The sequence below is a fragment of the Colletotrichum fioriniae genome, assembly GCF_027942845.1.
Source record: "Colletotrichum fioriniae strain IMI 355084 chromosome Unknown scaffold_14, whole genome shotgun sequence".
NCBI lineage: Eukaryota > Fungi > Ascomycota > Sordariomycetes > Glomerellales > Glomerellaceae > Colletotrichum > Colletotrichum fioriniae.
Window position 1 is genome coordinate 354,652 of NW_027076850.1, and position 25,872 is coordinate 380,523.

The window sequence follows — 25,872 nt, forward strand, 5'->3', positions numbered from 1 at the left end:
GGGGGAGCTGGTTGACTTTTCAGGTGGTCACGTTACTTCTCATAGTTCACTCACTAGATTGAGCCCAACAAGTGACGACAGACACATGGACAGAGCCAAAAAAACACGTGGGAAAGCTCCAGCATCACGTCACCAGAAACTTGTATGTAAAAAAAAGTGTATTCGATTCCAATGTGTGGAATTGTCTTGTGAAATACAGATAAAACGCCTATACCCATGACCAATTAGCGGAAGAGGGAAAAAAACCAGAATGAGCGTGTCCATATGTGCCAATCTTCCCCATGCAGCGAACCCAATTCAAAGCAACCTCAGCCGAGCTTCCCCACGATTGACGGGGCACACCGGCCGGGCTGTGGCTTTCCCAAAGGGGAATCTGAGATATACACCCAATTTCCCAGCAAATAACAGTAAAATGGAAGAGAGGCAATCTAGCCCTTTACGTCCTTCCAACAATGTTCATCCCCGAACGGAAAGAACCCTTTCCATCCAGGTTACCAGCCATGGACTATGTCCCATAGCAAAACATCAGCACAATTTTCAGCACCTCACCAAACGAACGCTTAGAAGATGCTGTTGACAATATTGGAACCGATAGTGGCACCAGCACCAAAGATAGCAGCGTTACCGAGCTTCTTTCCAAACTTCTTGCCCATCTCAGCTCCCTTGCCGCCACCCTCCTTGCCCCCCGTGCTCTGGTCCGCGACAGCCTGGGGCGGCGCGTCGGCGTTGTACGGGTTCTGCTGGGGCGGCGGGCCCTGAGGCTGGGCGTACTGCGGCTGGGGCGTCCACTGCGGCTGCTGGGCGGCATACTGAGGTTGGGCGGGAGCCGGGACGGGAGCGAAGGCGCCCTTGGCCATGTCCTGCTCGACGAGGACGTACGTCTTGGGGAAGATGCCCTCCTGGCCGGTGCGGAGGTTCCGGCCCATCCACCAGTCGGCGTTCATGTACTCGTGGATGGCGATGCGGTCGTCCCTTTCAAAGGCCACGTCGCGGGCGTCGGCGCCGGCGTAGCGGTACAGCGCGCGGGCGTGCGCCAGGACGGGCTTCTCGTTTGTGCGGGCGGGGGAGGAGGGAGGTCCGGTCTGGTTGTAAGAGGGTGGCGCCGGGGGAGGCGGAAGGGTTGACGTTCAGGGCGGCCATGGCGGCGGTCGGGGGCCGGCGGGGAGGTTGGGTTGTTGTGCTGGACGGGGGGTCGCGGCGGCGGCGGGAGCGGCGCGGGATGCGGCGCCGTGGAGGGGAGTCTCGGCGGGGAGGGTGGCATGCATGCTGTCATAGGCATCTTCGGAAATGACGCCCTTTTCGAGGAGGTTCTCGAGTTCCTGAGAGTGAAGGTATGTTAGAACAAGGTGTTTCGTGCGATTCCGTGTGATTGCGGATCGGGCGGGATATCGAGGAATTTGTGATGAGAAGCGGCCATAGTTGACCGATGTCTTCCGCGCCGCTCTTGATAGCCTCGGAAAGCTATCGGGGGTTGGCCTACGTTCTTGATGGTGCGCAGCGACCTGTTGGTCTCGATGATGGTTTGTCTGTCCATGGTGCCTGCTATGAGACTAACCCCACTTGAATCTAGATGGGCTATCAAAGTGTTGCTCGAGAGGTGTGCAGTGGAAAGTCGAGTGTTGTTGTTGTTGTCGGTCGGTATTAAGGAGAGCAGAGCAAAAGGTTTCTCGTGAGTCGAAAAGCAAGAGGGTATCAGATTCAGACGTTGGGAAAATCGAAGGAGGCGAAGTTGTTTCCAGAACAAACAGATGCGGTCGGAGTGAAGTAAAGGTCCGAACAGGAGATCAATACGGACTAAAGTGGCGCTCTTGGTGGAGGGCCAAGTGGGAGGTACAGGCCGTAGAGGCAGGCAGGCTGTAGCACAGTAGGTACCCAAGGTGAGTGGCAGTGCGGCTTAGGTAACACGCCATGCATTTCGAGACTTGGAGTCCCTCACCTTTTTTGGTGGTCCCTGTGGTTCCAAATGACACTCTGGAAAACGAAAGGTGTCTGGCCTGTGAAACGCAAAACAATGCCGCGACCCGAGCTAGCCGTTTCTCTTGGTCTCCTGGAGTCCTGGCCGTCTCCGTTTCCACCGTTCCAGGAGAAACATCCACTGAAAAATATCCACTAGTTGAGCGTCGCCCAGACTTCAGCTCAGGGAACGGGGCTTGGCGATCATCAGTCATCCGAGGTACTGCCTATACTCCGTACACAGTACAGACTTTTGGGTGTGCTTGGGTGTGCTTGGTGTGCTTGGGTTACGATGAAGCCAATCATCCCCCTAAAGAGGTTTCGGGGAGGCTGTGCCCGCCAAACCTGACCATGCCTGTGCAGCACTTGTCTGAGTCGGGAGGGAGCCGTAGGAGCTTCTTGCAGGGGCGGATTCGTCAGCGACAAGCCATTAATGCGTAGCCAGTCGGGTGTCCAAGAATACTCGTATTATCTACAACTGTCATATTCAAACGGATATCCTCATCCTCTTTAGAGACAGCCGCCCAGTTGCACCGACCAACGACTCGTCGTACACGGTGCCGACACGAGGACAACAATACCTTGCACCAAAGATGGACTTTTCCTTGAGCGTCATGATACTGTTTGTCAGATTTCCATATCTAAATCCTGTAGAAACATAACATCTATAGTATCCAAACTTTTTCCTAGATCTTTTCCTGGAAATCATTTATGCGCCACCGCCTAAATGAACTTGCTGTCCTTGGCAACATACAGATCGACATACTCATCCACAGGAGTGGCCTCCAACTTCTTGGGGTCCAGGCCAAGGTCAACAAGCTGCTTAACCCTACCGGCATCGAAGTGGGGCTCCAAGTGCCTCTTGTACTTCTTGAGGATCTCGGGCTTGGCCTCCTCTCTTCTCAGGCGGTGTCCGAGAGGTGCCTCGACGACAACCTCCTCGAGCACCGTACCATCGTTCAACTCGACAGTCAGGGCGTTGGAGATGGTTCGGAGGGCGGGGTCGTGGTAGTCCTTGGTGAACTGCGGGTCCTCGACGCACTTGAACTTCTGGCGCAGGGACTCGACGAGAGGGGAGGTCGCGGCCTCGCTGCCGTCGACGTAGTCGGTAGCCTCGAGGCGGCCGAAGACGAGCATGGTGGCGGCCATGTACTGGATGCAGTGGTCACGGTCGGCAAAGTTGTCCATGGGCTTGAACTGCTTGTCGATGATGCGGATGCAGGCCTCGTGCGTACGGCAGGTGACGCCCTTGATATCGGCCGCCGACTTGCCCATCGCCTTGAGCTGCTGGTGAATCTTGGAAGAGGCCTCGACGGCGGTCTGGGAGTGGAACTCGGCTGTTTCTCGTGAGTGGACATGCCCAGAAGTGCGAAAATCATCAACAAAACTGCTTACCAGGGTAGGAGACCTTGAAGAGAACGTTCTCCATGACGTAGCTGCCGTAGGGGCGCTGGAACTCGAACTTCTTGCCCTTGAAAAGAACATCGTAGAAACCCCAGACGGGGGCAGACAGAACGGTAGGAATGCCTTGCTCGCCCTTCATGACCTTGAGGGCCAGGTTGACGGCGCGCTGGCAGGCGTCACCAGCAGCCCACGACTTGCGGGACATGGTGTTGGGGGAGTGACGGTAAGTGCGCAAGCTCTGGCCGTCTACCCAAGCCTGAGTGACGGCGTCGGCAATCTGCTTCTCGTTGAGGCCGAGCATCTTGGAGACAACAGCAGTGCTGGCGACCTTGACAAGGACAACGTGGTCCAGGCCAACCTTGTTGTAGGAGTTCAGGAGAGCCAGGCAGCCCTGAATCTCGTGGGCCTTGATCATGCCCTCGAGCACATCGCGGATGGTGAACTGCTTGCCGCCAGCAATGTTACCGCCGGCCTTGTTGGTACGAGTGATCCAGTCGGCCACGGCCAGGATGGCACCCAGGTTGTCGGAAGGGTGTCCCCATTCGGCGGCGAGCCAGCAGTCGTTGTAGTCGAGCCAACGGATCATGGCACCGATGTTGAAGGCAGCATTGACGGGGTCGAGCTGGAAGTCGGTACCAGGGACCTTAGGGCCATTGGGAACGACGGTGCCAGGGACGATGGGACCCAGGAGCTTGCTGCACTCCTTGAAGCGGAGGCCCTCAAGACCACAGCCCAGAGTGTCCAGGAAAACCCATCGTGCCGTGTCGAACTATTCTCACGAAAGCGGCGGTTAGCGGCGGCGATCTGACTGTGACGCGGGGTAAAACTCGGGCGGGTCGCCCAGACTTGAAGGCAGTGCAAGAAGGATAGAAAGAAGCAATAAAGAAAGAAAAGAGACTTACAGCAAGCTCGGAATCGACGTTGTAGCTTTGGACGTAGTTGGCAATGTCCTTGATCTCAGGATCGTACTCTCTCGCTTCGGCCATGGCTGGTGCGGCGCTCTGTCTCGCAGATGAAGTGGTGAAGTTGTGAGAGTGTTGAGGTGCGGAGCGGGCGGCAAAGTTAGTGGAGGCGAGACCGGCGCGGAGAGGAGTGGCCAGGCGGACGCTTCGCGATTGGAGACGCAATGATCGGGAAGCTGTCCTGAGACCTCGGTTGACCGCCGCAGACATGACCGCGAGGATGTGTTATGTATGCAGGTCAATTGATTGGGAGAAGAGTGGTGAGAAGTGGATGGCCTTTTGGGGGTATCAATGATATTTGGGTATCGTCACAGACTCAATGCCTCTCTCTCTCTCTCTTCTGCTTGGTCACTCGAATCAGGAGGAAGAAGAAGTTTGGGGAAAGGAAGAGAAGAATGGCAGAGCAGTGTTTTCTACGCCGTAGCAACTGGAGCTTTGTCTCGCTCAAGTGGAAGGGAGGCAGGGTAAGGTAGGTAGGGTGCCGCTCGTTGCCGAAGCTTGTGTGGCTGTTTGATCCGAGGTTGTCTGCGCTTACCCCTGGCGGGCCATGATGGCATTCGAGAGCCACAGCCCACAGGGCCTGAATTGCTCCTCTCTAGCCTGGGGGCAGCGGGCGGGGGAATGGGGGAGCTTTGACATGAACCTGGACGAGGTTGGGGCCTTTGGGAGAGGAATATGGAGAACCCCGGCCAGCACCTGTGATTTCCCCGCCGCAGTTCTACGAGGTGACCTGGAATCAGCACAACATTGCCATGAAAGATCAATGAAAGATTTCACTCAATTGACGAACCGAATGTCTTCAAGAGTTGCACAGCATTTCGAGTATTCAAAACAATCTCAGTGGTGCCAAGTGAGATGGCACAGGGACGCCAATGCCCCCAATAAGGTGCACCGCTGCACGCAGAGGGGCCTGTCAACCGAGCCGTGCAAAACCCGGATGTCTCCTCGGCTAGTGGCGGGTTCTAGATAAGAACGAACTCAATCTTATCGCAAAATCTGGGGCACCCGTGGATAACGGGGAAAGTCGAGAAATCGCTCTTTACATGCCTTGCCTACCGTAAGGTACTCCGTAAGGTACCTTTTGTAACCATCCCAGTCCCTCATTACCTTCCAAGTTGTACTCATAGTGACGGGAGTGTGTGTATAATGAGACGTCCTGGGTGACTTGCGTAAGGTCCCTAGCCGGAGATATTGCCATGCTGAAGAAGTACATTTCAACATTAGATGCGCATCAAGAACAACGATGCTTCGTACTAGCCTCGACGAAAAACATAAGTTTGTCTCCTTTTGAATTGGAACATGGCGACAGGATGTATTGATCATTAGTGGCTTTAGGGATTGGTGTTTAAAATTAAGTATTTACCGTTAAATAAAACGGTTACCTTTTCCCGACTTGACAGTTCACGATAGCCTCACGTACATAGTACCTGCCATAACACACTCTTGGACATAGGCCTTGGTTGACGTCTGAGCACTGTCGTTCGCCGGGCAGGTGAGTAAGCCAAATTTCAGTTTGCCTGTCCGACTAGAAATTGACTTTCGTTAACGATTTCCGAAATTTGTCCACCCGGAAGACTATTCTTGGGTCCCTCCAAATCAGCAGCACAGCCGTATCTCAAGGGTCCTATCTATCCCACCGATTGCCGAATGGCAGTCCATGATGCTGACGGCAGCCTAACCTCAATGGAAGTTATTCTTGAACAACAGTCCTCTTTTTGTAAGACCTCACCCAGTGTTACTTGTCGCCGCCACTGATTCATGCGTCCAAGCGTCAGGCCCAGGCTTATCCTACCTCGCAGATTCCATTCACCGATGGCGATGTAGAGGCATTTGGAAATTGAAAGGAAGCAATGAAACGGAATTGAACGGCCAGATCCTAAGGCGTAATTCCCACGCGCCTCACTTCGCCTCAGACCACCTTATCTTAGGTAAGGTAAGTAGGCGAAGCGAAAAGGTAGAGCCTCCCGTCTTACTGTCTGGTTCACAAATCTTACACAAACATCAAATAATAAGGTAGACAGGAATCTTTCTCTTTCGACGAACCAGATTCCCACCTCAAATCCCATCAGCGTGTCCATCGCCTTCTTGTCGCCATTTCATACTTGCATTGTCATCAATCATTCCCTGAGGTAGACTTCTGTCCTGCATCCCCCACCCTGGTCAACGTGCATTTTTAGCAGTGCAACCCACCTGCGGTCTCGGCCATTCCGCCTGAAGAGCTGGAACATCAGCGCACCCTCCGCGGAATAATCCTATAGTTGCAGGCGACTCGTGGTTAGCAGCGCTTCGACTGCACACTTCACTGCAGTCTGCAAAGGGACCGGCCCCAGTTCCCGCCTCTAATCATCCCGTCTCTTCCCTACAGGCTACGAGGTCCCCTCTCCCCACTTCCCTTCAACGATCATCGGTCTACGCAGTCGCAGTGCCGTCTTCCCTCCCTCCACTTCTCTTCCCTCACCTCACTCTCATCACTGCCCTCTTTGCGACAGGCGCCACAATGTCGGCTCTTCGTCCAAATCACAGGGAAAAGGCCCTTCCCAAGAACCTGAATGGCCTTATCGATCCGACAAAGACGGGAAAATACCCCGTCATCCTGAGCGACACTCTCCTCGGGCGCACTCAGAAGGAGGTCTTTACCTCTGTACGATGTACGTAACTTTCGCACCAGAGTCCATCATTGAACCACGATGCCGATGCCGGGACTGACACCTTGGCCTTCGCGACCTCACTGCAGACAATCACAAGCCAGAACTAGCCTCCGAGCCAGCGACTGCTAGACTAAAACCCGAGACTCCTGGCAGCAAGTCCAGCTTCGACCTCTCCTTTCCCGACGGCAACAATGGCATGTACGGCTACGCCGGTACTCGTACCATGGACGATAACCAATACGTCCTCTATTTCGATCCCAACAGGAAAGCCTTCATCCTCGACAAGGTCGATTCCACCTTCCACATGAACGTCACCCGCACCCCGACGAACGACAACCCCGAGACCTTGCGCCAGCAGTTCGAGCAGCTCGACACCTCCATAACCGCCACCCCCGAGGTTCGCAAACCCGCCGCCGCCGAAACCAAGGACAAGGACAAATCCCCCGCGAAGCAAGCTTCCAAAGCCACCGGCCCCAAGCGGCCCACGGCCAGCAGCAACAAGAAAGCCCGTCCGCCGCCGCCGCCCAAGAACATCACCCTCGCCCTACCGACCAACGACGCGCCGCCACCGGCGCCCAAGGCCGCATCGCCGCCCAAGAAGAAGGCCAAGGCGCCCGCGGGCTCGGACGAGGAGGAGGACGACGATGACGACGACTTTGGCCTGACGATAGAGTACCCCGACGAGCAGAAGAACAAGAGGGCCGACTTCTCGCCCGCCTTTGCGCCCAACATCCAGGTCCGCAGCTTCTCCGACTTTTTGCGCGACTCCGAGGCCGACGACGCCGACGGCGAGTCGGACCTGGAAGAGCGCGATTTCGCAAACTTTAACCTGCCGAGCCCGATGAACGGCCAGCAGCGACAACAGCAGCAGCACCATCACGACCAGGATGAGGATGCCGAGGGTGAGGTGGAGCAGATGGACGTTGACTCGGAGCCCGACTTTGAGGATGCCTTGGAAGACGATTTGGAGGCCGAGCTGGAGAAGGAGCTCGAGGCCGCGAACAGCGGCGACGCTGAGGAGAGTGAGGTCAGTGAGGAAGATTAAAGCTGCCGCCATCCTGGTGGTCTTTTTTGCTTCTTTATTGAGAGGGACTATGATTACAAGAGTCCTTACCCTTGACAAGGTGCTGAGGAACAGTCATGTTTCTGGGCAAGGCCACAGAAGAAATGAGGCCTTATCGCGCGTGTTTGGAAAGCAAAATCACCCCTATCGAGGGCGGCAGGTGACATAATGACGGCGTTTTTTTGTTTTTGGATTTTTTAACAGCAGGAACCAAAAAGGCGTTACTGTCATTTTGTTGGATTTCCTTTTTTCTTCACATATCAAGGCGGCCTTCTTTTGCCCCGTCATTACGGGAGAGCCCAGCCTAGGCAGAGCGGGTATTTCAAACCAGGCAGCACAGTTACAGTACCTGAGAACAGAATATAAATCTCGTCAAAACAGTCGAGTCTTCAACCCACGCCACGTTAGACCTCTCTCTCTGTGCGTCATGACGGCAATGATGTGCAAAAATGTCCGGTTCTCACATTTGTGTCGAAACGGGCGTTGGTACATTGGGAATCTTGTGACTACCGCGAGCCTGCCCCAGCCAGGATGGTTGCTTTCAAATGGCTGGTTTCATGCCCTAATGTAGGCTTAGGCTTAATATGGGAACAGAGGGGCAAAGAGGGGACATCGGAAGATGAGTATGACTTCGCTCTCGAACCACTACAGTGTTAACATCATTCCCGTCTATCGGGCGAACTTTCTTTTCTTCTTTTCTTCTTCGTCCTGAGGACGGTCTGCCCATCTTATACTCTAGTGATCAGGCTTTCCTGATATCAACGCCTCCTCAAGAGGGACTAACGTCTCCTATCCTAGTCCTCCCGGACAGAAGTAGCCAGGACTCACGCATCTACAACTAAACCTACATTTCGGTTCGCATAGTAGATATGGTGCGTAGAGTCAAAAATCCCCTTCAACTTTCAAACAACCTCCCACCGCGCAATCCACCCAACGCTCTCCCCGGCATTCCGCACAATACACAACTTCCCCTCCCTACCACCAGCACTACCAGCACCAGCACCAGCACCAGCACCAGCACCGTCCCTCATCGCCTCAGCAGCCTTCTCGGCAGCTAAACACCCAATCGCCATCCCTCGCCCCTCGGCGAGAGAATACGACCCCGTCGTCACGAAACCCAGCAGGTCTTTCTCGTCGGGGATGAGCGGGTGGTGCCCGTTCATGCCCGTCTGGTTCGGTTTCGCGGGCAGTAGTGATGATGCCTCGGCAGGTGGTGAGGCGAGGAGTTTCTGGGCGAGGATCTGTTTTTGGGTTTCTAGGGGTAGATGCTTGGTTTGCTGGTGTTGTTGTTGGTATTTTGCTTTTCCGTTCTTCTTGGTTGGGTGGTTCGCGCTCGCGCTGGAGACGGGGAGGGTGGCGAGCCATTGGGCGCGGAGGTTGGGGGTAGACTGCTGCTGCCGCCTTGGACGGAGGTTGTCGTCGGCGCCGGGGAGAGGTACCGTTGCGGGGACTTCGGCGGATGAGGTCGGGTCGGTGGGCGCGGGGCGCGGGGAAGGCAGTAGATTCTTGCGCAGGCGGTGGCGACGCCGCGGTTGAGGATTGAGATCTTTACCGTGATGACGGATCTCGGCGGTAACGGGGATGGTGTTGCTGATGATGGTGAAGATGTGTGTGCCCTGAAGGCGTCCTTGCGGATATGTTGGAGCGTCTTGAGAAACTCCCCCTCGGACGTGGCATCACCAGCCGCAGCGACTCCCCTCCTCCTCCTCCTTTGCTGGGGAAGGCTCGTCAACATCCATCTCATCAGCACCCACCACAGCAGCAGCCCTCCTCTTCTCCTCCCCCTCTTGTCGCCCTTTATCCGTAGTCGTCTCCTCCCGAAACAAAAACTCCACATCGCACGCCCACCCACACCCAACCTCCCCTTTCCGTCCGGCACCCAGATCCAACGACGCCCACGCGACCCGCTTACTCTTGGGCCGCCTCTCCCAGCTCGCCTTGCGCAGGCGCCGCTGCTCCACCTCCCACGCGGTGCCGGCGTCGGTGCCGAGGAAATCGAACGGGAAACACGGTGTAGCCCGTTCGAACGCGACCTGCCGGATCTGATCCAGCCCAGAGAAGCGCGGGTTGCCGCCCGAGCTGAGGGGGAAGTGGACGAGGCTGTGCCACAGAGGCTGGATGCACCGCCAGGGCGCAAGGACCGTCCAGCTCCCTTGGGAGCTGCTATTACCGTTGCTACTGTTTCCGGCCGCGCGCGATGCTACCAGTATGACGGGGATCGGTGGATCGGCGTCCGAGACGCCTAAGTCCGTACCGGGACGTCTTGCCCCTTTGCGCCTGTCGATGGACTTTTGCGAGGGGAGTCGTGTGGCTGAAGCCCGCGCGTCTCTGTGGAAGAGGCCGTGGGGCTTTAGATTGGTGTCCGCCGGCCAGTTTGCGAGTAGCTCGAGAGACTTGTTTTGCTCTTCTTCGTCGTCGGGGTCGGGCTGCGCGAGTTTTCTCGGGGGGTATCGAAGGCGCGGGTCCATGATGGAGAAACCCAGCGTGGCGTTGAGGGGAAGCGACGCGGGGCTCATGAGGCTGGTCAGGCCCTTGAAGATGTCTACGTGCTGTTCTCTAGATCCTTCTTGTGTGTGGTATGGGTGCAAAATACCCAGGAGGGCCTCAGTCGATGCGGGGCCGGTGAGTTCGATGCTGCCAATCTCGAAGCGCAGATCCTCAATGTACATCCTGGGATTCTGCATCTTCACGAGCCGAAGGAGCTCGTTGAACACCTCGAGGAACGCGGAGGGGTGCACCCTCACAAAGACCTGTCGCTGAACCTTAACCGTCTGCGCTGCGTCCCCATCCTCAGGAACCGGCTCAAGGGGGTTCCAGAGAATCATCGCCGGGCACACCTCCCGCCTCCCGCCTCCTCCCTTTCCCATAACCTCCCTACTCAAGAACCCGCTCCAGTGCCGCGTGCCATCCCTCCACTTCCTCCCCCTCTCGTTCCAACAACCCTCCTGCGCGACGCCGAGCCGGCGCAAGACCTGCTCCACGCCCTTGGCTGACCCGTAGAGCCCAATCGTGCTCACATAACTCGTGTCCCAGACGACGGCGCCCTTGTCGCCGTGCGACCGGTGCGTCGCCCTGTACGTCTTCTCGTTGGGGGTCAGGGGTATCGCGAACCGCCAGAGCGGGTTCGCGGGCTCCGTCATGCGCGCCCGCTTGGCGTGCCACAGGTGCGTCGGCAGCCACGTCTTGTTGATCTGCCGTTTCCTGAACTTGGACTTGCGCTGCGGCGGTTCGTTGAGCTGGTTCCGGCGGATCTTGGGCCGCGGCAGTCTCGTCGTGACTGTGACTGCGGCCGGGACTGCGCCTTTGCTCGGTCCGTCACCCGTCTTGCCCGTATTCCCCTCACCGTCCTTGTCTTTTGCCTTGGCCTTCTCCGCCTTCATCCCCCTCCTCCTCTTCTTCTCCGCCAGCATCCCCAACCTCTTTGCCGTCTCCGCCCGGATCCGCGCCCTCGTCGTCTTGGGCTTCCTGCGCTTCGAGAGCACCACGGGGGTATTATCCTCCGCCATCTCCTTGAGCGCCCGCCTGCGCAGCCTCTTGGGCACCCTCTTTGCGTTGTGGCTCGCCGTCCGCCGCCTCAGTCCGCGGGGCACCTGTTGGAACGCCCGGCTCGTGGCCTCGGCTTTAGTATGTCGCATGCTCTCCTCGAGCGCCCGGATCTCGAACTCGCGCGCGTTCAGGAAGGACTGGAGGTCGAGCTCGCCGTCTCGTAGGGCCGCGTCCGAAGACTGCGCTGCGATTTCGCGGTCGTTGCGGATCTTGACGCGCTTTTGCGCCCATCCTCCGCCGCCGCCTGCGCCGTTATTCCCTCCGCCATTGTCGCCTGAGGATCCCAGTTTTCGTTTGTTGGCGAAGGCGGACTTTAATGGTTTCGATTTAGGACCTGCTGCCGACATTGCTGGACATTATGCGTGTGCAATGGCGTGGGGATGTGGTTGTTGCGTCGTCGCGTTAAAGTGACTCTCTTGAGCTTGGGAAAGTTTGGAGGGTCAAAAAATGTCTTATCTTATCGGAGAAGCTCTGCAGATGCCCCTGGGGTGGACAGACGAAAATGAGGGGCGCACAATGTGGGGTCTGGAGCAGCGACGTTCACTCCTGCCTCTCCAGTTACTCATCAGGGTTGCCTTAAGGTAAGGTATTCATGTTGTCTTTCATCTCATCGGCTCAAGCTGGGAAGACACTCTGAGCAGGCTAAGTTTCTGTAAATTCATCTTCCTGATATCTATCTTAAGTTCGTACTCATATGAAGAAGCCCAATTTCTTTTGTAATGATGTCGTAGCACTTAGAGCATCTGCTCCAATTGAACCCATCCAGTAACATCTTACATCTTGTTTTCCAGCATACGTGCAAACAAGTAATAAATATAGCCACAATTAGCATCCATCATGAGAAAACACATCTCTGAACTACAAAATTCTTTTCAGCCAAAAGATTTCTGGAAAATTCAGAGTCAGAGGCCGGGCGCTACTGCGGAAGTCCCCGGATGAGCTCAGTCTTACACCATCCATGGAGTTAGCCAGGATAGAGTGACTCACTGATCTCTTCGACCAAGCCAACCCAATATCAAGGATATTTCACAGCCCTTTCAAATGGCATAGTTGAGACCGACAACCTTGTCCTCTCCTGCGTCCTAATTGTCCGACATCTATTCCAATTCATAATTCACACTCTTATTCCAGACTTGTTGTAACCCCTACAATGGCCTCACACGCAGTCAAACCAGACTTATGGCTAGAGCCATTAAACCTCCATAAACACCTTCAAGGCTTCCACGAACTATGTTCTGACGAGAAAGCGAATCTCTGGAGGTAACGTCAATGTTCCTGATTCTACTTACCAACCCTTCAAAATATCACACACACACACACACACACACACAGATCGCTCACAACTTTTCATCCCCACAAAGCCTCCGGCTACAAACAACCACCCTCGAAGCCTCCAAAGAGCGCATGGTAGTCAATCACCCAGAGACTGAACCCTGGCACCTAAGCTGTGCCGTAATGGTCTCGGACCACGCGCCCGCCCCTTCGCTACCGGCAGACGGCAACGATGGGGTTCGCACCACCACCAACACCGCCAGAGAGACCACCAAGATGATCGGCACGATCAGGACGACGACGGTATCAGCCTGGGGACTATCGATCGGATACAAGCTGCGGTCCGACTGCTGGGGCAAAGGGTACGCCACGCGCGCGATCACGGCGTTTCTGGAGATGTACTGGAGCCGGAGCAGGTCGGCGCCGAGGAGGGAGGTGGTCGTCGTCCCCGACGTGCGGGCGTCGGCAGCAGCAGGTCAGAGGAGACAAGGAGATGATGGTGCACACGCCTCTGCTGGAGATGTAAATGCAAGGTTGCAGGCCAAACGGAATGAGGCCATCGCAGCTACTACTAGAGACGCAGAGAGTGACGTCGACGGCGGGGATCAAGTCGAGATCACGCACCTTATTGCGCAGGTTGATCTGGAGAACGTGGGCAGCATGAGAGTCTGTGAAAAGTGCGGTGGGAGGCTCGTTGCCGTCGAAAAGGAGTGCATCAAGGTGTGGCGGTTTGCCGAGATGAGGGATATGGCTGTGTGGAGGTTTGATAAACCTTCTGGCAGTTTGACGAGTCAAGCTTGAAGGGTTGGCCGAACGTCTTCGGCCCTTTCAGTGGGATTTTCTAGACGTGACCCGACGAAATGGCAATGTATGGGAAGGATTGTGTCTTTAATAAGGTTGAAACCTCCCTTCGGCGATCAGTCGATTTCTGACCATTCACAAAGTCTATAGGCATAAGAGAGACAATGGTATGATATGTATGTAGGATCCACCATTTCCCCCTTGTAGGGAATTTTGCACCTGTGGGGGTTTACATGAAAGTACCCGGGCAAAGTTTTCCCGCTTAAATACAAGAAAGGGTAATAAATTCAAATATACAGAATAAGATTAAACGAGGCCAAGAACTTCTTTCTAGCTCTTGGTCACCTTGGTGACGCAGTTGATGTCAAGAAGACCAGTGTCGAGGTTAACGCAGAGCCACTGGGGGTTCTTGCCGCTCGGGGCCTTGACGTTGATCTTGGAGGCGTTGATGTTGACACATTTCTGGCTCCGTTGTTAGTGCCATGGCCTTTTTGGTAAGAGAACCAAAAGGGGGAAAAACTTACGGAGGGGCTGCTGCAGACGAGGGATCCGACGCGGGGGTCATTCTTGGAGGAGGCAGTGCCGTCAAAGTTCTTGAAGTAGATGTCGCTGATGGTCATGTTGGACTAGAAGCGATGGTGTTAGTACATCAAATTTCATGTCTCTTTACATGAAAAACTGCTGTGAGAAACTTACAGGGTACTGGTTGCAGATGGTCTGGTTCTTCTGGCCATAGCACTGATCAATCGTAATGGCATTGTCATTGTTGTCGTTGTGGAAGGTATCGTAGGTGACGTTCTTGACGTATCCCGAGCCGCCGCCGCCAGAGAGGTTAGGCTGGAAGGGGGTGTCCATGCCGGGCCAGACCTTGATGCGGGCGCCGTCCGAGGCGTTGGACATGCTCGTGTTGTAGACGTAGAGGTTCTCGACGACGTCGAACGTGCCAATGTACTGGCCGAGGGAGCCTACGGAGATGCCGTGGGAGCCGTTGCAGACGAGGTTCTGGACAACAATGTTTGTCGAGTTGGGCTTGAAGGAGACGCAGTCGTCGCCGTTGTTGATGACGGAGTTTTGGATGACGATGCCGTCGGAGCGGTAGGTGTCCCAGCCGTCGGTGTTCTTGGCCGGGTTGGAGGAGGTGGAGCCGACCTTGATGTTGATGTCGGAGATGAGGACGTCGGTGCTGTTTGCGATGAGGTTGAACCACTGTTTGGGGGGTTTATTGTCAGTGGGTGCTCTTAAGATTTCATATGAGGTGGATGAGATTTCATGAGAGGTGGGTGAGAGCGAAGAGTGAGTGAGTGAGTGATTCTTACCTGAGGCGAGTTGACCATCTTCAAGCCGGTGATAGAGCCGCCGTGAAGACCGTCAGTGACGAAGAGAATAGGTCTCTCGAGCGTAGCATTCGACGCGAACCGGTCCCACCACTTCTGGCCGTTACCGTTGAGCGTGCCGACGCCGTTGCCGTAGATGTTGACATCCTTGCCGCCAAACTTCCACATGGAGGAAGAGATCTGGAAGGTGTACTTGAAGGTGCGGGGCAGCCAGTGGTCAATATCGTCGCAAAAGTTGACGGTGCCGGTGAGGGCGACGTCCACGGCGTTGAGGAACGTGAGGTCGAGCGGGTTGCAGATGGTGTACGTCTTGTCGAGGACGACGGTGCCGCCATTGTTGCAGCTGTGGAAGGCCTGGAGAATGGCGGCCGAATCGTCGCTGCCGTTGGTGCCGGCTTTTACGGCGCAGGTCTTTGTCCTCGGGGCCGAGGCGGGGAAGGCGCGGCCCGGGTGGAAGGGGGCGGCCTTGATGTCTGGGCGGCCACCGGCGGCGGCGTGGGTGAAGGGCACCAGGGCGGCGGCGAGGAGACCGCCGAGCAAGGTTGGAGCGACCATGGTGGAAAAAAAAAAAAGTAATTGGATAGGCAAAAACAAGAATGAAAAAGGATCAAAAGAATGTAACGGCGGTCAGGATTGTTCTGATGCGCCAAGGACTGTTGGGGGTAGTTTGCCAAGCAATTGGAGAAGCTGTACAAAGCCGTTTTGAGACTGCTACGCTGCGAAAGGGCTGGGGAAAGGATTTATATCAGATCTTCCGTGGTGAGTGAGGTGTTGGAGCCCATTGATGTTCGGGGAGGGGATATGCGCCGATGCGGAGCAGGGGGGAAGCTTCTCGGCGTTGGAAGGATATCCACCATGAATGACACGGCGATAGCTCGATTAGGGGCGACTACTGTAGGTGAAGCAGGGGCACTAGGGAAGGGGTCTAGCTAGTAGCAAGAGCAAGATTGGAGAAAGAGCACATGGCATGGGACCATGGGTTGCAATTTTTCCGTCCATATGAAGGGGTTCAAGTCTTCAGGGAAGAACGGCAAGGGCAACATGGGGGTGAGATGGACGGACGGGACGGCAAAGCTTCGCCGTCATTAGGTACTCGCAGACCTACGACGGACGGAGAGTGAACGGAAACATGGAGCTAAACCACGAGTAGACAAGGCGGACGGCTATTCATCTGATCATCTGGGTACGAAGGAAGAGAGAAAACGGCCAACGAAATCAAGCTTTTGTGTTTTATATGGCGAAACCGGGTATATGCTTGGGAATGATTACGTGCGGTGATCTCCGCCGTTTCCGAGAAAAGCTTAGCAGGAGGAAATCTGGCAGGAAATGATGGTGCTTTGGGAGACTTTGGACATGGAGTCCTGGGCGAACCCTTCAGGGCCTTCAGGGGAAATACTGTTTCCCTTGAAGGAGATGGAGGCTGAGAGAACTTGCTCGTGCCGGCGGGAGAGTGTAGAACTTAATGAGAGTGAAAGTGAGAGTGAGAGTGAGAGTCAATGTGAGAATGAGAATGAGAATGAGAATGAGAATGAGAATGAGAGGAACAGGAATTGGAAACGGGCAGAAAAAGGCGACGGAAAAGAAAAGGAGTGGACCAATGACAAGGTTTCCCGAGTGCTTATTGGGCAATTCCAAGCTATCAATTACAGTGCGGGCTAGCGCTAATTAAGGGCCAACAGAGGGGCGCCTCTCACGAACTCTCACTGATTGGTGCCCCTGGAGGTGTGCAGTCGCTGCAGTGGACTTGCAGCATTACGGAGGTAGACTTGCCAGGGTTACCCCACGTACCCAGTGTGGGGGAGCTCGCAGGCCAAGCCGGTTGGCTTACGCCCATGCCGCGTTTCCGAAGGCTTGGTTTTGCTTGGTTTTTGCTTGATTTCCGGCCCCCTTCTCACCTATTTCTCGCTGGTTGTCATGTTCAGATGTTGCCATTTCCCCGCGTCATCGACAACCACCGTTGGCACTTAATGACACTAAAATCGTGGCTCGTGGCTAGTGTAGATGCCCTGCGAGGCCCTGCAAGCTGTGGTTCGTGGAATCCGCCAGCTGCAGTTCTTCCACCTGCACGTCTGCAGAAGCCCTGCAGAGCCCCAAAAGTTGGGGATTCGACCTCCTCATTTTCCCCAACTTTTGACCATGTCGCCTACGGCACCTCCCATGTGCTCATCATGTTCGTCCCATTGCCACGCCTCTTCTTCCCCATGGGACACAAATATTCCTTGGACACGTCTGCCGGTGATGGGATTTCCGGGGTAATAATTCCGTCTTCTACCCCGCGCGTCCAACCCGGGGGATCGATAGGAAGAAACAGGAAGAAAAGGAGAGAGAGAGGGTGAGTCGTAAGCTGAGCTGATGTACTTCGTACTGTTGATAGTCGATGGAGGCCGCAAACCGCGAGTTTTGCGAGATTTTCGCTTTTCTCCTGAGGGGCCAATATGGTATACTTTGGCGCTGCCACTGCAAGTGCCACATCTGTCTCCGCCCACAATACGCGCGCTTGAGCTTTGTGCATGTGTGCCCTACTCATTGTACGTGTGTAAGTAATTGACAGCCGTTCTACTCTATTACGGCGAGACTTGAACCCGGGACAGGGGGGGATACCCGGAAAACCTGCTCCCGCCCCCAACTCGCGAGCTGTCGAAGAGATTGTGACAAGCATCGGGTAATATGGGCAAGGGAAAGCTTAGGCTGCCAGAGTAGCACTGGCTAGTCGAGGGTAGGTAGCAATGGGACGGACGGGAAGGATATATAGCAAACCCCATCCAGATCATCGGGTCTCTTTGTTCAGCTTGTTCAGAAGACTACCAACTCAACCACCACACTCTTTTTTTTGTTTGTATATATCTTCAAGCTCGGGCCGAGTCTCCTTCTCTCTTCCCCCTTCCTCTCGCCTCTTCCTCTCTTTCTCTTTTACGAAGTAAATTTGTAAGTGAGAAGACCAGGAAAACAGGCTCCAAGATGAAGGCATCCATCCTCCTCTCCGGAGCCCTCGTCTCCCTGGCCGCGGCCGCGATCCCCTCAGGCCCGGCAAAGACCTACGCAGCATGCCAAAAGAAGACCTGCAACAACCCCTTCGAGGGCTGCCCCGCAGACACCCTCTTCGTCTCAAAGACCTCCAAACACGCAAACTTCACAACCATCCAAGACGCCATCGCCTCCCTCCCCCACGACACAACAGCCCAAACGATCCTCATCGCGCCGGGCATCTACGTAGAACAACTCAACGTAACCCGCCCCGGTCCCCTCACCTTGCTGGGCATGACCGACGCCCCCGGCAACGGCATCTCCTACTCCGCCTCGGGCAACGCCACGGCCGGCAACGCCCAAAACGAAGTCCAGGTCCTCTTCAACGCGACCAACCACAACGTCCGCTTCCCGGACAACGCCTACACCAGCGTCCTCTCCGTCGGTCCCACGCTCAACGCCACGCTCACCGGCTCCGGACCCACGGGCTTCCCCGTGCCCGCCGACACGCCCTTTGGGTGCGCCGACTTCCGCGCCTACAACATTGACTTCCGCAACGACGAGTACCCGTACTCCAACGGCCCCGCGCACGCTGTTGGTGTGAGCAGGGCCAACGCCGGGTTCTACTCGTGCGGGCTGTACGGGTGGCAGGATACGCTGTACGTCGGGAAGCTGGGCAATGCGTACTTTTACGATAATGTGATTGCCGGGCAGACGGATTTCCTGTACGGGTTTGGCACGGCGTATATTGAGAAGTCGACGCTTTCGTTGAGGAACTGCGGTGGTGGTATTACTGCTTGGAAGGGTGCGTTTTTTTTTTTTTCTTTTCCTTTTTCTTCCTATTCCACCATGTGGCATCCATCATCCACCCGAAAGTTTTGACTAACACAAAAAAAAACAGGAACAAACACAACCTTTGAAAACAAGTACGGTGTCTACATCTCCGACTCCCAAGTCCTCGCCGCCAACGCCTCCGTCGCGCCCACCATCCGCGGCGCCTGCGCCCTCGGCCGCCCCTGGAACGCCCAGCACCGCTCCATCTTCATGCAGTCCTTCTTCGACGCCTCCATCAAGCCCCAGGGCTACATTGAGTGGCAGGCCTCGGAGCCGCGCGTCAACAACTCCACCTTCATGGCCGTCTACGACGACCGCGGACCGGGCTGGACGCCCGAGCAGATGAAGGCGAGCAATGTCACCCTCGTGCTGGACGACGCGGGAGCGGCGCCTTACAGAGAGCCCAAGGACGTGTTTCAGACGCCCGAGGGGAAGTTTGGGTTTGTCAGCTGGGTTGATCAGAGTGTGTTGAGGTCGTGAGCGTGGAAACGGGCCCCCTTTTTTTTTTTTTTCGTGTGGTGAAGAGGCGTGTTAAAGGGGGAATGGTTGAGTGAGAGAACGCAGATTAATCTCAGAACTAGACTACAGAAAAAAAGTAATCCCATTCCTCTCATTTCGTTCCCTTTCGTTTAGTGCAACATTGATCATCTGCTTCCTGCATGACATTGAAGATTTGTGCCCTTAGGCCCATTCCTCACAGTCTCTGACAATAACGAGTGCTCAATACGACACCGTTTTCTGTTCCTGTTTCTGTTCCATTTCCTGTCCTGTCGTGCAAGGTTGTCGTTCCATAAATGACAACGTAACAAAGTTCGCAAATTTCCACACACGCACAATATAATCCTTCTTGTACCCCTTCAGTCAATCACAATAGGTGAGTCCTTCATCCCAAACTGCACCGGCTCTGGAGATGGACCAAGGGACATCGTCCTCGATCGAGACCGGCACCGGTAGTAAGACAGCGGCGTGTCAGGCGTATCCGGGCTCCTAGGCGCCTCGGGCACGTCAGACATCTCAATGTCGGAATCCCCATAGAACTTGATCTCAATCTGATCATCCTCGTCTTCATCAAGCATCATTGCGTTGCTAGCAGAGTCTCCCTGGCTACTCAAGGGCGATGGCATTGTGAGCGGGGCAGGGACACGGCGCGGCGGCGCGGGTGCAGGCGCAGGCGCCTCGGTCAGGAACACCACTTCTCTTCCGCCAACGCTGTTCCTCGCGTCGCGGGGCGGGGCGAAGCCGTCCTCGGCCAGAAGCCAGTTCTTCAAATGCTCGTACAAGGGCCGCACTACACAAGCCGGGAAAGCATTCCCGATCTGCTTCTTCAAGGCTGACTTGGGAGCCTCGGCGAATTGATGCCAGACCGGAAACCCCTGAAGGCTGGCGAACTCGCGCACCGTGTAGGCTCTGGTATTCGACCAGTGCATGTTTTGGCCTCCAGAGCATGTGACGCATCTCTTCAAAATCTGATCCGGGTCGGAGACGACTGAGCCGATAGGCAAGGTGTTTCTCATCTCGTTTTCTGGGTTGTGGAAGGACGAGGTGTCCGTAATCCTCGAGAGTGCTTGCCGAATGGTCACGTATTTCGACAGACCACCGGCTCCCGTCTCAGAGTGGGTTGCTCTGGGAAAGGGGGGCAACTTCTCCCCGGGACAGGCGCCAATCATGATCAGTCTCTTTCGGACTTGAGGGAGCCCCCAGGTCTGGAGATGGACCAGCTTCCAAGTTACAGAGTACCCGAACTCAGTGAACCCCATGACAAGAGTGTTGAAGAAGGGAGCGTAGGCCGGCTGCATTATGCCGAAAGTCTGCTCCAGCGTAAAGATTCGAGGACGCAATTTCTCGATGAGACTTCTGCAGGCGAAGAGCGAGGCGATGTTGGCCTCGTCGTTCTGTCCCGCGACGGTGTGGGCCGGTGACCATGTCTGGCATGGTGGTGATAGATGGAGAACATCCACTCTAATCGGGACATCTTTTTGAGAAAGAATAAACTCGTCGACAGTCATCTCGAAAAGATTGGTATCCGGGAAGTTTCGGCGGTAGGTATTGCACGCCCGATCCCAGGAATCGACAGCATGCTGAACTTTCATCCCTGCCCTCTCGGCGCCTCTCGAGAAGCCGCCGGCGCCGCAGAACGAGTCAAAGACTGTATACTTCTGCTTCTGGGCAGGTTGTCCAAGCACATGAGGCTGCGCCTCCGGGATATGCGCGCCTCCGCGGATTGTCACACCTCGCCAGTCAGATCGCAAAGCTCCCTCAGAGACCTTGAAGTCTTCTCGTTCGACTTCGTGCTCTCGGACACGCTCCAACGTCCAATGATGAGCTTTGCTTATTTTCTTCTCATGAGAGTCTCGGTAGTGAATAAAGTACTTCCACCGACACACCAGCGGACCTTCCTTCTCGACTGATTTTTCGGTGGCGAAGGCTTTCGGGTCATAGCGATGGTGCGGGTAGAGCGCGTTCGTCGTGTGAAAGCTTCTGGAAGGTCCGATGATTGCAGACAAGGGAACTTCAATGCTTGCCTGCTCGTTGATCGTCCTGTCGTCGGTTTCGTCTAGTTCGTAGACGATGGCCACCTCATTTAACTTTCGCGGCAACTTGGCCATGAGTGAGCGTACTCTGATAAAGGGCAGTCCTCTGATTGTGAATTTGTTGGTCGTCAAATTCTCAGTGATATTGTTCACCAAAATAAAATGTGGCTCTAGCGCCGACTTGGGGCATTGCGAAGGATCCAGCTCATAAAACTTCTTGAGCTTGATCAGCCGTTGGCCAGTTCCTATGCTCTGGTGATGACGCTCAGGGTCCTTGGCAGGAGGCGGTTGGCGACGTCTTTGACGCGGTTGGATGACCGGGTCATCGTCAACAGTAAGATCGATAAGATTTTCGAGTTCTCTGTCGGCGATGTCCTCTTCTTTCTGTTCCAGTATGTCGAAATCACTGTTGACGGTGATGACGGAATTTTCTCGGCCTTGAGGGCGGTAGGCGTTGACCCTTAGCTGCCATTCTGTCGTGGCTTTATCCTCAAATGCGTGATCATCGTCCACGACGATTGCAGCGGAGGGGCTACTGCCTGAGCATACGGCGGTAGCCATTTGTTTGATGTTTGAGGACTGGCTATTTGGTCAGCTGGAGGTGCAAGAAAAAGAGAGGGAAACGACTCACGAGGTTGCCTCTTACCCGAGTCGGTGATGTGTAGGTCTCAGACGAGGATAAAGCGCTTCCAGGAACCGATGAAGTGTGTGTGTATGTGTGTGTAATGGTGTCGGTCTTCGAGCCTACTGAGCTGTTGGTCTCAGCCTGAAGAACCTTGGTGAGACTCTCCTCGTCCCCTCTATAGTCGGCCTGTTCGTTGGACCTTGCCTGCTGCTTCTTGGCGCCAAACCAGGCACTTGGTCGCTCGGATCTTGGTCGCAATATTGTCAAAACGAAAGGCCCGAGTAGGATAGTTGGAAAAGAAAGAAGTCTACGAGGCTTCAATTTCTCAAATGGAGAAGATGAAGCCGATTGGGCGTACCTGAGAGGTTGAAGTTGCCCTTGAGGCAAGAACTACGGCCACTACCTGCCCAATGGAGGAAAAATGGGGGAAGAACGAGGAGAAGTTGAGGGCGGAGAAGTTTGTGATACGGATCCAAAATGCAAAGAAGATTTGGACCTTCTAAATATTTGATGGAGCACTTGGAAACAACAGCATATGACTGGTCAGGTAAACCCTCGCCTCTCTTTAGACAGATGACCCGACTTTCTCTCACCCTCGCATCACCTCCCATGGCTATCATTCACCTCTTGACCTCGTATTAGATCGTAATAGCAACTGTGAAGTCTTTCAGTCAAATTATCATCCATTTGAGTGCCGCCTCAAGGCCCAAAGGCAGGGTTGAGCTCCCGAGATAGCGAGATAAAAGGCGTAGAATAACACCATACTACCTTGACGCTCAAACACCGTCTTCTTGCTTGAGTGTGTCATGTTCTCTCTCTCGGTGACTTTGACATCAACGGATAACCCAGAGTGCTCAAAATGTCTTTAAAATCATTGTGTGAGTGCTTAGAGTATTCTTTGTGGGCCTTGGCTCCTTCACCAACGATTACCGTGAATGCTCAAGTTGGTTCCATAGGCCCTTTCTTCATTCTTCTTCACCATCTCCTATCTCTTCCTTTTGCACTCAAATATGACTAGAAAAACGCAGTGACCTTTTGTTTCTTAAAGCAACTTGCCTGACTGAGGTTTCTCAGACAGTAGCGATGCCGTGAACATCAGTAGATACCCAACGTAACACCAGGAACCAGGTGGAATAGGTAAGGCAGGCATACACACCCCTTGGCACTTTCCCACCTCTGCTAGAATTCCTTCCTTCCCAAAATTGAGGCTAGGTACCTTCCTAGGTATCAATCCGATACCTGTAGATAAGGTACGTAGTTGGGATAGAAGACCTCGCTTAATTCATCCGCAGCTTCATACACAACAGCGATTCACGCTCTCAACCAACTTCATCCCAACATCGCCCATCAAAATGTGATTCACGACAACACCCTCACTTTCTACAAATCAGCGAAAGGAAACGTCTCCACGAACAGCACATGAAATCTCGAAGCAAATCAGAACATCAACCACAACATCTTCTCCTGTTAGGTTCCTGATTGCCATAACGTTCCCCTACACTTGTGCCACAAAGTAAAGCACATTGCTCTCGTACTATTTCACTAAAATCAATCAATATCTACTAAGCCTTCTTGAACTCTTGAACTCTTGTCCTGTTTTTCTCGTGCAATCATGCAAACTCGAAGTGCGACCAGGCGAGCTGCCCAGAAGATTCCTATACCTTCGGAAGGAACAGAAACTTCCAAACAATCACCTGGTAAGTGTGCCACCTTGAATAGTGTCATACCTCTAACAGAAGAAGGAGACATACGTTCACTTGTAGATGAGAGAACAGTCCAATTGCCAGTAGGCGTAAAAGCAATCCCACCGCCGGCTGATGCAGGAGCGATCCTATCACCAATCGGTGCTGGAGCGATCCAACTTCCAGCGGACACAGGAGCGGATCAATTGTCAGTACACAAAGGAAGAATCTGTCAGCCAGCAGATAAAGAGGCGTTCCACCAAACTTCTACCATACACACCACCCAAGGAAGTTCTCCGGATCCAGCGGACCAAGAAAACGTGCGTTTACCAAAAGCAGATAGAACGTTTAAGCTGGCTTCTACTCAGCACACTACCAACAAAACACCTTCAGGGGGCACAAGAATGTTACGATCGGCTGCTACTGGGGTGAAGAGATACGCTGATGACAATAAAGAGGATGATGATCATCCACAATCGAACAAGCGAGTGAAAGCCGTACCCAAGGACGCACCACCTACACAGGAGACCAGGATAGATCTTCCCCATGGCTTAGGGAATACCATTCCCAGCCTTGAGTTTACCATCAGAGATGAGTACTCATCTACAAACAGCTGCTCTGAAGATTTTGCGTCGACGAGACATAGCATGACTGCAGAAGACCTAGAGAAAGCTTCCAAGAGATACCGGCGGTCAAAGAAGCCGACAACAGCGACTACAGATCTCAATGAGACCGAAGAAGAGGCAATCAATCAAGCAGAAAGCGATACAGATTTACTTGACGACCTAGATTCAGAGGACGATCAGAAGGTCGTTAAGGAGAAGGATTATGGACTGATGCCAGGAGAGACACCATACCGCGACTGGCCTGGACCTAGTGCAGGGGAGTGCCAGGTTGTCTACGACATCCTTGTTCAGGAATACCAACAGAGAGAGCAGAGTGAAGAGCCTGCAAAGCGCAAGGCACTCAACTTTATCCAACCAGCCACAATACCGCCAGCTTCTGCCAATGTCGCTGGGTGTGGAGAGGTGCCATGCTTGGTCGATGCCATGATGAGAACAATCATCAGCCAATCGGTCACACGAGAAAGCGCCGACAAGGTGATAGAAAAGATCATCAAACTGATTGGTATGCTTGACAAGAAAGGACCTGGACCAGAGAGCATCAATTGGAATGCTCTGCGACATGCCCCGAAAGATGCGGCGCTGGAGGCTTTCCGACCAGGTGGACTGGGTCCCACAAAGTATAACGCCATCAAGACGTGCCTCAGCATGATTCGCAAAGACAACAAGAAGAGAGCAAAGACGTATCTCAAGGAGAAGGAAACGGAAGAGCCTACTGTTACGCCTGGAACAGCGAGACTGAGTCCAGAACAAAGGGGCCATCAGCTGAGCAAGATCAATGCGGGAATACTTACACTGGATCACATCCGAGTCATGAAGCCGCATGATGCAATGCTAGAGCTTATCAAATACCCCCGGGTGGCAGTCAAGACTGCTTCTTGTCTTCTCCTATTCAACTTGCAGATGCCCAGCTTCGCGGTCGATACCCATGTACATCGGATGACAAGATGGCTGGGATGGGCCCCCATGAAAGCAAGCCCTAACGACACATACATGCACTGCGACTTTCGAGTGCCTGACCAGCTCAAGTACGGACTTCATCAACTTTTTATCGAGCACGGCGGAAATTGCTACCGCTGCCAAGGGTCGACGGTGGAAGGTACTGCGAAGTGGAATAGTACTGTCTGTCCACTTGAGCACCTTCTAGCCCGTGGCAAGAAACAGACCCAGGCGAAGGTGAAAAACAAGAGTGTGGGAGAGTCGGGCACGCTCGATGTATGGGTGAAAACCACCAAGCCTGAAGCTGGCGTATCAGGGGTCGATTAGACGAACATATCGCTCAGCCCGGGGTAGAGAACATTAGGTCTCTAGGACCAAGGAAATACGTTACATTGATTTTAGGTGGCTGGATCTATCATCGAGATGAAGCATCCGCAAAAGAGACACGGCATGAAAACACTCTTGTTAGGGGAGGAATCTGGAGGATCTATCATCTGCTGCGGTTCGCCATTCTCGTCCACGGCATGGTGTGATGGGCGCACGTAGTTACCCAGAAGGGCATACGAGGGGTGTTTTCAATTGCAAGATCTGATTACGGGTCGGTGGGATTCAACTAGCTCGAGCAAAAACATTATTGAGAACTGCTAGAGAGTAGCACATATTTGCAATCACAATGGAGACTTCATTAGCG

At 54.3% G+C, this 25,872-nt stretch overlaps 9 protein-coding genes across 9 annotated transcripts; 4 read left to right on the forward strand and 5 right to left on the reverse strand.

Moving 5' to 3' along the window:
* Nucleotides 1-560: 560 nt before the first annotated feature.
* Nucleotides 561-1,140, reverse strand: PIN3 (protein that induces appearance of [PIN+] prion when overproduced; the record flags this gene model as incomplete). The annotated part of the gene is made up of 2 exons (XM_065758897.1): nucleotides 561-1,082; nucleotides 1,126-1,140. The coding sequence occupies 2 exons, from the start codon at nucleotides 1,138-1,140 to the stop codon at nucleotides 561-563; spliced, it is 537 nt and encodes a 178-aa protein (XP_065612420.1).
* Nucleotides 1,141-2,676: 1,536 nt separating this feature from the next.
* PDH1 (ATP-binding cassette transporter CGR1) lies at nucleotides 2,677-4,529 on the reverse strand (the record flags this gene model as incomplete). The annotated part of the gene is made up of 3 exons (XM_053194639.2): nucleotides 2,677-3,290; nucleotides 3,349-4,126; nucleotides 4,260-4,529. The coding sequence occupies 3 exons, from the start codon at nucleotides 4,527-4,529 to the stop codon at nucleotides 2,677-2,679; spliced, it is 1,662 nt and encodes a 553-aa protein (XP_053047808.1).
* Nucleotides 4,530-6,816: 2,287 nt separating this feature from the next.
* Nucleotides 6,817-8,012, forward strand: N0V96_010284 (uncharacterized protein; the record flags this gene model as incomplete). Its single annotated transcript, XM_053194640.1, has 2 exons — nucleotides 6,817-6,967; nucleotides 7,075-8,012. 2 exons carry the CDS (start codon nucleotides 6,817-6,819, stop codon nucleotides 8,010-8,012), a joined length of 1,089 nt encoding a protein of 362 aa, XP_053047809.1.
* A 920-nt stretch (nucleotides 8,013-8,932) lies between these two features.
* Nucleotides 8,933-11,923, reverse strand: POP1 (Ribonucleases P/MRP protein subunit pop1; the record flags this gene model as incomplete). Its single annotated transcript, XM_065758898.1, has 2 exons — nucleotides 8,933-9,620; nucleotides 9,711-11,923. The coding sequence occupies 2 exons, from the start codon at nucleotides 11,921-11,923 to the stop codon at nucleotides 8,933-8,935; spliced, it is 2,901 nt and encodes a 966-aa protein (XP_065612421.1).
* Nucleotides 11,924-13,031: 1,108 nt separating this feature from the next.
* N0V96_010286 (uncharacterized protein) lies at nucleotides 13,032-13,649 on the forward strand (the record flags this gene model as incomplete). Its single annotated transcript, XM_065758899.1, has 1 exon — nucleotides 13,032-13,649. One exon carries the CDS (start codon nucleotides 13,032-13,034, stop codon nucleotides 13,647-13,649), a length of 618 nt encoding a protein of 205 aa, XP_065612422.1.
* A 330-nt stretch (nucleotides 13,650-13,979) lies between these two features.
* On the reverse strand, nucleotides 13,980-15,538 carry N0V96_010287 (uncharacterized protein; the record flags this gene model as incomplete). Its single annotated transcript, XM_053194643.2, has 4 exons — nucleotides 13,980-14,111; nucleotides 14,174-14,275; nucleotides 14,346-14,855; nucleotides 14,966-15,538. 4 exons carry the CDS (start codon nucleotides 15,536-15,538, stop codon nucleotides 13,980-13,982), a joined length of 1,317 nt encoding a protein of 438 aa, XP_053047812.1.
* A 2,403-nt stretch (nucleotides 15,539-17,941) lies between these two features.
* Nucleotides 17,942-19,261, forward strand: N0V96_010288 (uncharacterized protein; the record flags this gene model as incomplete). Its single annotated transcript, XM_053194644.1, has 2 exons — nucleotides 17,942-18,752; nucleotides 18,849-19,261. 2 exons carry the CDS (start codon nucleotides 17,942-17,944, stop codon nucleotides 19,259-19,261), a joined length of 1,224 nt encoding a protein of 407 aa, XP_053047813.1.
* Nucleotides 19,262-19,638: 377 nt separating this feature from the next.
* N0V96_010289 (uncharacterized protein) lies at nucleotides 19,639-21,873 on the reverse strand (the record flags this gene model as incomplete). Its single annotated transcript, XM_053194645.2, has 1 exon — nucleotides 19,639-21,873. The coding sequence occupies one exon, from the start codon at nucleotides 21,871-21,873 to the stop codon at nucleotides 19,639-19,641; it is 2,235 nt and encodes a 744-aa protein (XP_053047814.1).
* A 2,393-nt stretch (nucleotides 21,874-24,266) lies between these two features.
* N0V96_010290 (uncharacterized protein) lies at nucleotides 24,267-25,508 on the forward strand (the record flags this gene model as incomplete). The annotated part of the gene is made up of 1 exon (XM_053194646.1): nucleotides 24,267-25,508. The coding sequence occupies one exon, from the start codon at nucleotides 24,267-24,269 to the stop codon at nucleotides 25,506-25,508; it is 1,242 nt and encodes a 413-aa protein (XP_053047815.1).
* Nucleotides 25,509-25,872: the final 364 nt, after the last annotated feature.